Source organism: Xiphophorus maculatus, chromosome 4, assembly GCF_002775205.1.
Source record: "Xiphophorus maculatus strain JP 163 A chromosome 4, X_maculatus-5.0-male, whole genome shotgun sequence".
Taxonomy (NCBI): Eukaryota; Metazoa; Chordata; class Actinopteri; order Cyprinodontiformes; family Poeciliidae; genus Xiphophorus; species Xiphophorus maculatus.
The window spans coordinates 23,766,386-23,778,899 of record NC_036446.1 but is presented as its reverse complement, the minus strand read 5'-3'; the positions used below and the strand labels follow the sequence as shown (position 1 = coordinate 23,778,899).

The window sequence follows — 12,514 nt, the reverse complement described above, 5'->3', positions numbered from 1 at the left end:
ATGCGATGCACACTGAAGTTTTCTGTTATTTGTCCTGTTTGTAGTTTGCTTCACAACATAAAGAAAAGGAAATGTTCAAGGAGGCAGCAAAAGACAAAAAAAAATCCAAAGGAGCTGAACGCAAGGCACTAACAGGTACTTCCATCACCGTGGGAAGATCTCCTGCTGGCCAGAACTGTTATCCGTGCAACGTCTTGACATATACTCATTCTACAGAATGTAGAACAGGCTTAGATTACAGTGTTTAAGCAGACTGATTCCTATTTAAAATTAACCATTTATGGTTAATTTAAAATGTTGTTTTTTTTTATTTATGAATCACCAACTTGGGATAATTCATACAAGAGATTTGCTTAAATGTTTTTACAAGTATTAGAATTAGAATTTGGTTATCTGTAAATCGCAATGATCATGGCTGTTTTCAGGGTAATTATGCTAATCTGGAAGAAGTTGGTGTGGTCAGCAGGAGCCCCCTGTCGTTTTTTCCATGTAACAACAACGTACCTGTTGAGCGTTCATTTGTAACCCGATAAGGTGCGGCACAGCGAGACTTCCTCGCTCCAGACACTGAGCCCTGCGGAGCCCCGCTGGCTCTGCTGTTTGACGTTGAGTAGTTTTAGTTCTACTGAACCTAGTTTTGAGCCACAAAGTGTTCTTCACGTCAAAACGGCACATGGACAGGAAGTGTCCGAGACAGGATAAAGTAAGTTTGAAGTTGTTAGACGTAGTACCACGTGTTGTGAATGCACGTGAACACACAGCAGTGGGCCTAGAGACGGAGGACGAAACTATTTCTGCCAGTGCAGTGTTTGTTAACGTACTCCGACATTTATCGCTGCTTTTCACATATGAACTGTATTAATATAAAAACATTTGGTTTTACTATTGTCGACAAAGACTAATGGAACAGTCAATTTTATGTTTTTTTTATAGTTAAATGCCTCCTTTGAAAAATGAACTAATGGATAAGTGGTTAATAAAAGATCATACATTCAAAACAATATAATGAATTATGGTAAATGTATTATAAATTCTCCCGTATTTTTTTAACTGCAACAAAAGTCGATTTTTTTTAGCTGCCACTGTCTTATGTATACTTAAATATTAATCTTAGGCCTACATATTTGTTCATGTTTAAACTTTGTCTAAAAAGTTTGAGTACCTCTGGTCTACATAACAGCAATAAATTCTTTCAGATGCCCTTTTACATTGTGTTAGTAATGCTTACATATAATTTTTAGTGTCACGCAGAACAAAAAAAAACACGAATTACGAGTCTTTACCCTTTCTGAGCAGCAGAAGAAGAAATGAAAAGTCACTTTTGCGGTCATGTGCTTTTAATTCTTTGTATCACGTTTTTTTTCCCCCCTCGTTTCCTCCAATGAAAATCTCTCATCTGATTTTCTTTTTATATATTAGCTACAACTAATAAAAGAAAAGACTGCCATCTAGTGTAAATGCTCTGCTAGTACACTTTGTTCTAATGGGGAGCAAATAGTGAAACAAGAGGTTTTCTGTTTAACGGCAAGGACAAAATTGCATGACATTTATTTTAAATCCACAATAAACACTTAGAAATCTTTAAAAAAATGATAAATGAATTAATAAATCGCAGAACGTTTATCACAATAAAAAGAAAAAAAACAAATATGTGTAAGACCAAAGTAACATCTTGACATAAAAGGAGAAAACAAGATTTTGTTTTTAATCTTTTATTTATTTATTTTACAAAAAAAAGAATTTCCAATGATTTTTTTTCTCCTTCAAAAACATATTTACAGATTTATACAAAAATACAAAAGAGATTGAAATCTGTTAAGTTCTAGCTAGTTTTGAACATGGAACTACATTGAAACAGTTAGTGTGTGTGTGTGTCTGTGTTTTTTATCGTTTTATCATTACCTACAGTTTTTTTTCTGCTCAGATATTTTTTCTTTATCTGTTTAGTGATATTCCATACTGTACACATTTGAAGAAAAATATGTGGTTATTGTTATACTTCAAACTCGGGAATAAACTTTATAAAGTTTTCGATCCTTATGTTGTTATTTCCAAGCTTCTCAGGATTCAGATATTACAGTGTAACGAGCCTGCAAGGATACATCAAAGTCTGTATCCCTAATCAAAAGGTTTTAATAAATCTTCCATTCACTGCTTTTAAAATTAAAGAAACAGTCGTCAAATATTTCCTCCGTACCAGTAGGAAGTACAGTATGGACAAATCCCTCTAAATAAATGGTCAGATATGTTACAATATTTTCAGATTCATCATGTTCAATAATAATGTTTGCTGGAGCAACAAAATTCAACTATGAGTCAAACAGACAATGACTTTCTGATCAGGCCACCCAACCACGTGTTTATGCATTGATATTTCCGTTTCCATTTCTGTGTTTGTCGCTCATTTGTACATGTCATCCAAAGCAGACGGTCCACTTGTACACGTTTACTGGTTTCTTCAGGAAATAGCTTTCTCACTTCCACAGCTCCAGGGGGACGGAGCCCCAGCACCAAAGCTGTTCAGTTTCCACCATCCAGACAGATCCTATATCCATTACTTTACAGTCTCTTAACTGCGTGATTGTCCAGTGAGGAGATATACAGTACATGATAAACCCCTGTGTGTGAGCACAACTATACAGAACAGAATTAGCCAGACAGTTTGTACATCTATAGAACACACTATTCAACTTGACATTTAAACAGAAAATACAAAATCTTTTTTTATTGTGGAGAAATCCTGCAGATAAAAATAATGAATAGGTGATGTCATTTTCTTTTCTCCCCTCTCCCCGCCCTCCCTTCCCCTTTTTATTTATTGCATGCGATTAAAAAAAAACACAACAAATAAAACAGTGGACAGGAACAAGTGCGCTTTAGAAATTTGATGAATGCAAAATTCTTGTCAGTTCACAGCTTTTTACGCTCTCCATCTTACACAGTGTCAGTTCTGCATTAGATTCGCTGAGTTTCAGACAGTTGTGTTTTATCTATATCTATCTATCTATCTATCTATCTATCTATCTATCTATCTATCTATCTATCTATCTATCTATCTATCTATCTATCTATCTATCTATCTATCTATCTATCTATCTATCTATCTATCTATCTATCTATCTATCTATCTATCTATCTATCTATCTATCTATCTATCTATCTATCTATCTATCTATCTATCTATCATGATAAAACAGACATGATTTCTGAGGTATTCACAGAATACAGTGAATGGTTTCAATTGAAGCATGGTCTCTAAACATAGGAAGTATATGTGTTGTGTTTTTTCTGGTAGGCAGGTGAGAGTTCAAGCTTTCCACATATGTATATCTGTTCAAAGGGCAAATCTCTTTCACCCTTGCAGCAGTAATAAATGAACCATCAATCTTATGTCGTACTGTTGTCTATTATTGTCTTCTCTCTTTTTGAAGAGAGATTATGTGATATGTTAAGTTTGAAGTATAATTCAGAACGGTTTATTGGCCACTGGGGTTGAGCTTTCACCTGTCTAATGCTACTGGGTCAGTGCAAATGAAGGAGAGGCAACAAGGAGAGGCGAACAGTACACTGCTAAAAAAAAAAAAAAATTATGTGTAATGTTCAGTGAGACCTGTTCTTTGCTACACGCAGATTGGTTCCCCGTAAAAGTTCTCGTAATTTTAATATAGATAAGAGCTTTCTATTCAGTACAAATATACATGGATTTCATTATAAGATATATCTTTCTTTCTTCTATTCTTGTGTATCACGAAGTGCAAAACGAGGTTGGATCTGTGAAACCATGCCAAGTTAAACTCTAGTCCAACAGATTGAAGTCCTTCTAAAGCATTTTCACCATCTGCCCTCACTGGTTCACTTAAATTTGCAATGAAACGCACATTTCCTTTTTCTGGAATGGCAATTTTTGCTAGCAGCTGGAAAGAGCAATAAATTTTAATGTCAGCTTTTGACAAGTGTGAGATTTAATTTTAGTGAAACTTTACATGTAGCTTCATATAAATTTATCCGTTCAGGGACTTTCAAATGCCCTGCCACAACCAACTCTGTAGGAGAAAGGCCACTGTGCGATTGTCCAAAATTAGTCTGGATGATAGACAAATAGGTGCAAGCCCTTGCTCCTTCTGTTTTCGATACTCAAAGAAAAATCTGTTTTGATCTATGCAGCGTAAATGCAACTCATATCTTTCGCAGTGACGTAATCAATTCTCCTGTAATACAAAAGAAGTACAAAAATGTCGACACAAACTAGGATCAAGGATTCTTTCCACATAGGTCATGCAACAAGTTGAAGTCTTATCATTTTCTGAGGCGCATTTTTACAAAAATACATGCATCATGTTAGTATTTGGATATCATTTTAGTCGACAAATATAAGACTGGCTCTTTGTAATATACTTTATGGCAGGTCTGCAGATGTAAATATAATAAAAAACTTGGTGCTGAGTTGAGACTCTTGCTAGTGACTTCCACATCAAACCGACTTTGCTTGTTGGCAGGAATACTGAGTAACGAGTCTAGGAAGTCTGGCTGATGCAGTGGGCACCCTAGGTTGAAAGAATACAAAATGTGGGAAGAATTTTTAAATGAAGTAGTAAATCAGTCCCTAAGTGACATACGTGCACCCGCACCATTGAAAACACAAAAAGTACAAATATTAGTAAAGATTGCATGTGCCTGTACATGCACACTCACTTTGTCACAATATTATGTCCCATCAGTTTCCAAACCCTTGAGATTTTTTTATTTTTTTTATTTTTAGAAAAAAGCCTGTTCAATCAAAATATTCCTTGCACTTTTAAAGAAGGGGACTATTTTTCACTAAATAAGGTATTTAGATATATTTTCAGGACTTCATTATAATCCTTTAATGATTCTCTATCTCACAACAGTCTGCCACTTTTAAACAGCTGAGTGCATTTCAGCAACAGATTTGAAATGTTGCAGGAATCCCTCCACTGGTGAAAAGGAGAAGTGCAGGTTTTGAAAATCCAGAAAACAGCTAAGAACGGGCAAAAGTTCTTATCAGCTTATTTTATGACGATCTATCATCATGAGGGCTCCCATCTGAGTTTTCTGTCTCCCCTTCTGAAATGGCTTGCATGGGCGCTGTGTAGAGGCGACTGCGTGTACTGTAGCGACTGCTGTTAGCAACCGGGGGGATCCGAGAACGTCCCTGTCGAGATGCAGCTGACATGGGGAGTGTTTTGGGAGTGAAACTTTCCGAGTTGGCCCGAGGAAAAAGGCCTGGTATCTGGATTGGGTCCAAACCAGAGATTGGGGGCTCCTGAGGCATAGAAGACTGCTCCTCTGCCTGTCTAATTGAACCTTCTTGAAGGGACTCCCCGGGTGTTTTGGGGGTAATGGGGCTCTTCAAAATCTCTGTCGCTGACATGCGATAGCTAGAATCAGACCTGCTGCCTTTCTTTAGCAAAAGAAGTTTAAACTCCTCGTTGGATGTGCTGGATTTCTTAGCACTACGATAGATTGGAACAGGAGCTCTCTGTGACCCAACGGCATTGGCTAAAGTAGCAGGAAAGTTAAGAGGAGGAGCTGGAGGGACAACACCAGTGGAAACATTACTGGGGGTTACGGCTGACACAGGGCAAAGACGAGACTTCACGTTTAGGTCTCCTGAATCTTTACGGCCAAGGACCTTTCTTTTGGATCTGAATAAAGAAATTACAAAATAGTACAAAGGAACATCGTCAGTAAATAAACATAAACTTCATAAACTTGAAATGCTTTAAAGTTGCATTGCAACATATACAGTTTAGAAGCACATGAAGGCAATCTAAGTGCAAACTGTACAAATACCTGTGTATCATGGCAAAAAGGTCTTCTGTTGTACGACTCTTGTTAGGGGATGTAATAATAATGTCGTCATCAACTTTGGCGTCATCCGTCAGAGGGGAAAGTGAATTGTCACTTGGTGTGGAATCTGTGGAACACAACATCTCCTTGATATGTCTTCTGGTTGTCTGATTAATTAGTACACATGCTAAAACAGACCGCTCTTTACTAAATACTACTCTGTATCCTTTAAATTTGTGCCTAAAATGAGTTTTGCTCATTGGCAGATCACGACAGTGGACTGATTTTTTTCTGTGGGTAGACAATGTTTGGACTAATATGAAGCTGGATCCAGTACAACATAAGTTGAAATGGGAAAGAAAACAACTTTTAACAAAGAACAATAGAGTACTGTTTCAGTCTACCTTATGAGGAAACAGAAGATTTGGTTTCACCATAATCTGTGTTTGCTTCAAAACTATTACAAGCAAGATCCCCACCCAGTGCACTATTTATGTTCTGTAAGATGCAGTATACAAACTTATTTTAGTTTGATTTAGTTTTTCAGCTTACCTTTGCTAAAGTAATCCTCAGTGTCAGGAGTGGTGGAGTCATCCTTGTTCTCTTGGAGTTGGTGCGGATGGGCACTTCTGGTAGCACCTGATATCACTTCCCTCTCTTCTTCATGCACTTCTTGTCCTCCTGTCCTTGCATCGCTGATTAGGTAAGGATGCGATGCCTCTGTTGTGTTACCAGGCACTTTGACAGGACTAGCCCATGACCCTGAGTTTAAGTGGGATCCCCCAGCAAATTCATAGGCTGGGGGAGGAGGGTGGTCCGATCGCATTCCTCCTCTGGAACATGCAGCCCTCTGCGGCTCTTTTACCTGCTCTTCTTCTTCCTCTTCCTCCTCCTCCTCATCCTCCTCCTCATCCTCGTCGTCATCCTGGGAGAACGAGCGCTCCCCCAAAACTCTAAACTCGGAACGTGCATGTGTTGAGTGGGTGAGCCCCCTGAACTCTGTGTGTGAGTGAATATGAGTGTGGAGATCCACAGGTGAAGGGTGTGGAGCACGTGGAACTGGTCTATGCAGGGGTGAACTGTCTTCAGAGATGTCTGATGAAGGGTCCATCCTTGTTCTGAAGGCAGTCATAGCCCAAAAGGTTCCTGGTCCATACCGGTCCTGCCTTAGAAGCAGACTTTCATAGGATGGAGGTCCATCAGGGTGGCGACCAGGTGGAGGTGGCTGTGAACGTTCAGGAGAAGAGGTGTGATCATGACATGGGGGCCTGGGAGGTGGCCTTCTGGGAGGGAGAGGCCTGGTATTAACAGGGGGAGGAGCCAGGGTGGAACCACTTGGGGGACATTTTGGCCTTGTCACAGTCTCAGTTCCATTCGTTGTGTCCTGGTATGTTGTGGAAGTACTCTGCGGCTCTGCAGATTGGCTAACTGAATGAAGCTGCACTGAACGAATTGTTGATGGAGTAATTGGCAGAACGTTAGAGCCTGGATTTGTTAAAGCAGAGCCTGAACTTGGTGATGGATTGGTATTGGTTATCTCAGGGACCATTATTTTTGGTCCAATGGACAAAACATTTGCAACTCTGTGTTTGTTGTGGTGAAGGGTGTGCATGTGGTATGCTCGGTGGGATAAGGTGTGTCTCACATAGCCTCCATGTAGAACATTGAGATCGAGCTGAGAAGGTGGAGGTGGAAAGTCTGGATCTCTCTTATTGCAAAATGAAATGGAAGCCCCATCTCTGGGAAATTGTTGCAAGGAAGAGAGAGATGACTTCCTTTCTGGCACTTTAGGCTTTCTTTTGCCAGTTGAAGGGGACAGAGGTCCTGGGAAGAAGGCTGCTGAAGATGAGGGTAAGGTTGATGTTGGGGTTTCTGATTGGCTGGAATAACCACTTGATGGTGAGGCTAGGCCAGCCAGTTTCTCAGGTGATCCAAGTTTAAAGTCTCCAGATGGGAGAGATGGACTGCTTTCCTTGGACTCTAAGGTCTGGGCAACAGCCTGAATTTGCGTTTCTGTGGAAGAGGAAGAGCTGTCTGGTGACTTCATACAATCCATAACAGTGGTGCCTGTAGCTGTGCTTGAGTTAGACATTGATGCGTACTCACCATTGTTAGACTTAAGCTCACTGTTGTGAAGCCACAGATCTGCATAGTCAGACTGCACAGCACCTTCATCCTTAAATGAGTGTGTATCTGCAGAGCTAAAGGACATGGGCTCTACTATGTCCATGGCTCCCCCCAGTCCCATGCCCCAAGTTCCTAAAGACTCTGCAACTAGACAAGATGACTGTAATGGTTCTGGAGCTCCTCCAAGTTCCAGGTCCAGTTCCAGCTTCATATCTGTGGAAGACGAGGTAAGTTCTTGCTCACTAACCATCTTTGGATGATCCTTATCTGCTTGTGTGTCTGTTCCAACATCAACACTACTATTGGTTTCCTTTAGTGAGGATGTTCGCTTGGGTGGTGGAGGTTTGATTTTTGATTTCCTTAAAGGACGGCAAGTCCTCCCTAAAGTCATAGTGCCTGTTTTGAACTGAAGTGGAGGCTGAGGATAACCTCCATGGGATAATCGTTTTGCCACAGTGTTGGACTGATGACAATCAGGCCCGAGGTCTGCATAGTTACATGTGTATTCTCTGTAGGTCGGATTATACTCCCCAAGATTCACAGAGGATGAGTAGAAACCTTCTGTATCAGATGGGTAATGAGACTCAGGCTCTTTTTCAGCATTTGTTTTCTGTTTACTGAAACATGTTTGGTCATTAAGACCTTCCATTGAGCTGTATTCTTGAAGAAACTGGTGGTTTTCACTTAGCTTTTGGGTGGGATCTTGATCTTGATCTGGATCGGTCTGATCTTGGTCTTGGGGGTATGTCCACTCCCCTTCGCTGGCTGTACTGACCCCTGCATCATCTAGCTGGTCTGTGGCTGATGATGTAAAAGAGCTTGATCTGTGGCCTTGACTCTGGGGCCTGAGGTCAGAGTGGTAGGAAGGATCCAGGGAAAATCCCTCATCAATGGCATTGGGTGCTGTATTAAGTGATAACTCTGAATCACAGTGGGAAGAGCCTGTCAGGGGTGGAGAAGAGGGTGGGGGAATAGTTTCAGATGTTTGTGAGGGGCAGGTGGAGCTGGAGCCACTCCAGTTTCCACTTGATGACTGGTGGTCCTCCTTGTGGTCCACATGACTGCCTAAAACGCCTGTAGTAGACACTGAGTGAATAGGGCTGCTAAAAGTATCAGAACTGGATGAAATTTCACAGCTACCCATGTCAGCCTTGCGGGGCAAGCGAGAACGACCCCTCTCCATCCAGCTATGTTCTGGACTCCCGTCTCCTCCACCACCCCTGTCTCTTTCACTAGACCTCTGCAGTCGTTTTAGGCTTCCAAGTTGCAGTGGCTCAGGGGCTGCCTGATCGTCTGTACTCTCTTCTTCATCCTTCATCATCATCATCTTCATTCTTGGACTTGGTCCAGATGGAATGAAGTCCTCTGCTTCATAAGGTGATAAATCTTCATCTTCATCATCATCATCATAGTTGTCATCATCGTCTTCGTCACTGTCGATTAGACGGCCTCCTTCTCTTGGAAGGCTACGTGAGCGTAAGCGGCCACCATGTGTAGAAGCTGTTGTGTATGTTGAGTCCGACTGGTCACCCAGGGAGGAAATGTTACCCGTAGAATGGGACAGAGAGGCAGGGATACCTTGATGGTTGCGCTGAGCTCTAATGCGCCTTCTGGAGGGAGCAGCTGTACCTAATAGGTAGGATCAGAAGAGAGAATCACAGGTGTTTTTTTTTTCTCCATTGTCTGAACCAATAGATATACAGTAAGTCGAAGATTAATGTAAACAGATAGTTCTATTCTAGAAAAGCAATGGCATTGATTTTAAAGGCTAGACCAAACAATTATCAATCAATTATCGTTTCTGCTAAAAATATCTATCCCTATTTCAAATTTTAACTTGCAGTGACATTCTCCATACTTTGTGATCTGAAACATACATGCTATAAGGAAATCATCTGTCTGGCAGCCAGAGTCACGAGTGTGATGGAGACGCCCACTAATTGAGAGGTCCTCTTGACAGAGAGATAGTTGATGTGAATTGGCGTGGATGATCACTGTACGCTCTCTTGCCACAGGTGATTCATCTGAGTCTGAAATGAAATAAAATAAAGTATATATACATTTTTTTTCTTGATGTGGCAACTGTGAATAAGTCATGAGAATCCTAACATCAACCTACATGTATCTGCATTAACATACCCATGTCCTGTTGTACCCGTTTGGGTATTCCAGTGATAGTCTTTCTCCTCCTCAGCTTCCTTCTTCTCTGAAGCACCGACTGGGAGTGAACTAGAGAGCAACGGGCACTGGCCTCTCTGTCAAACCCGACTCCTGCTTTGACAACAGAGAAGCCAGTAGACATTTACAAGTCTGAAGCAGAGCAGTACAGATTCTCACTGATGATTATGTGCCCAAATGATTTACTAGTGCTGAAAACTTAAAATATTATTAACAAAATTATATATTGCTTAAAACATCCTTGCCAAATATATTTAGAACAATGAGAAGGTATTTGTGTTTTTCTTTCTTTGCTTGTTGTAACAAATCTTCTTGACATTAAATCTTACTCTATTGTATTTATTGTCTGTTTATTTCCCAATAAATAATTGAATTGTGGGTTGAGCTGCAGGGTTGAGGATGTGGTGTGATTATATACTGGCAATCATATACAGTATATGTACTCTTATGGACCTAAACTCTATTCAAGAGAAAAATACTCATGAAAACAAAGCTGAATATAGCAGAGATTGCCTGCAGAATATGGAAGTGTTGCATGGATGGAATGGTTTGTTTTCAGTCATGACCCCAGCACCAATTAACACTTGTGGTATAAACTTAAAAGTGCTGTCTGCGCCAGAGTAACCAAGAACAACTATACAAAGCCTGATTTGCAGCAAATGCTAGGTGAGGGGGATTCCATCCTACAGAAGTGTGTAACCAAGCTGGTGACCAGCGTGAGAAGGAGTTACCAGGTTGTTGTGGTTGTGTACTGAAGCTTCTCTGTGTTTAATAAAATAGGACTTCATCTTCAAAGAAACCCTGGAATCAAAACTGATCGGTTTGCAAATGGCTAACCAGCAGCCATATTCCAGCTGAAGATAAGCTTGAGGAAGCTTATTAGAAATTCTGCAAAAATAATCAAAGTAATGATAGATTCCCCCCCAAAAAAGACACTGTCTTTGATCCTGCCTACTACAACTGAGTAGGCAGGATCAAAGACACTGTCCTGAGAGAAGAGGAACCACAGCTCCACACATGCTGCCTGCATCTGCCAGTACAACCCAATGCTGCCCCAAGGTCTTTCTGATCATGCTTGCCCCAGGCCAGAAAGCGCTCCCCGGAGCTGGGAGAAGAGGAGCCATGGCCCCCCCACACGCTGCTCGCGTGCACCAGTCCTACATCGCTTCCCCAGTTCCCTCTGATCACACCACAACGACTTCCTTTGCTCATTCTCCACTCAACTCACTGACCACCAGAGATTCCCCTATTCTACAGAACGTCTAAAGTTCACAATGACTTGTGACAACATTGCATCATTTTATTTGTTCATTTTCACTGTTCAAATGCTTTTTGATACTGTGTTAGTTTTCATTATTTTCTTCTTTTTTACTTAGCAGTTTAGCGGAGAGTCACTAGCTCAGTGAGTTCATTGTTTGTCGTACTTTAACTGGAAGGTTGAATTATTTTTGTCAAAAATACTCTTATACTTGAGAGAAATTGTCTGCGTTTATTTTATGTATGTGCAGAGCCAGCTGGTCAAGAACGCCAGTGCTGAACTTAAGCCTTCATTTATTGTTATTTCAAGCCCTATCAGGCATTTATTCTTAAAACAATAACTTAGACTGGAAACTATTTGACGATTATTTCCTGATAGTCAGATGGTGGGCAGATGTAGTAAATTTTGAACTAAATTACTCATTTTGTTAATTATTCCTTTTGGCATTTATTAATAGTTATCACAGCCAAACCAACGCATAACAATTGTCGACCTGACACATAACGTTATACTTTAACCTACTAATCAAATAAACAATAGCAAACAACAGAGATTGGCAGAAAAGATTGAACAATTCTTTCATGGGCTCAAACCCCAAACCAAACTGTGCTGCTTAAATATGACACCATTTAAAGGGAAATAAACAGGCTTCCCAGTGGTATAAAATGTACTTATTAGAGTACTGTATTGTACTCTTAATAAGTATCGTAACTGACCAAACTCAATGTAGTTTCTGTCCTAAGTTTAGTTTTGTGGCTAAATTGTGTATGCTTCCACATATAGTCTTTGTATCATCTCCTATCGTGGAGCAACGGCTGAAGTACATTTGCCTATGAATGTGAATAACATTCAATCAAATTCTTTTTTTCCTTGTTAATTTTACCTGTGACATTAATGGGGATTATGCATGAGGAGACCGCTTGAGAATCGCCATTTGTCTTCTGATCTGATGGCGGGACGTTTTCCTTTGACCAGTTTGCCTGCTTGTCCTGGGCTGAGGGGGCACTGTGGTTTACGGCCTTATTGGAGGCTGTTTGGCCTCCAATAACTTCACTACTTTCACTTTTCTCTATCGAGGTAACCTGGAAGAGACATGCAAAATGTTACTTGTGATTTAGCACACTATAAACCACTGGACTT

At 40.5% G+C, this 12,514-nt stretch overlaps 1 protein-coding gene across 4 annotated transcripts in view; it reads right to left on the bottom strand.

Annotated features, from left to right (window-relative positions):
* Window positions 1-3,131: 3,131 nt before the first annotated feature.
* Window positions 3,132-12,514, bottom strand: part of LOC102218957 (Nance-Horan syndrome protein-like) — a 47,443-nt gene continuing 38,060 nt past the window's right edge. For 3 of the 4 annotated variants that reach the window (XM_014469018.2, XM_023333029.1, XM_023333030.1), the window contains 6 exons: window positions 12,258-12,456; window positions 10,078-10,212; window positions 9,816-9,968; window positions 6,364-9,567; window positions 5,815-5,938; window positions 3,132-5,666 (listed from right to left, as the gene is read on the bottom strand). In XM_014469018.2, coding sequence (XP_014324504.1) covers window positions 5,033-5,666; window positions 5,815-5,938; window positions 6,364-9,567; window positions 9,816-9,968; window positions 10,078-10,212; window positions 12,258-12,456 — 4,449 coding nt within the window. In that variant the 3' untranslated portion in view covers window positions 3,132-5,032. The remainder of the gene's footprint in view (window positions 5,667-5,814; window positions 5,939-6,363; window positions 9,568-9,815; window positions 9,969-10,077; window positions 10,213-12,257; window positions 12,457-12,514) is intronic. The other variant, XM_023333028.1, reaches the window with a different exon arrangement.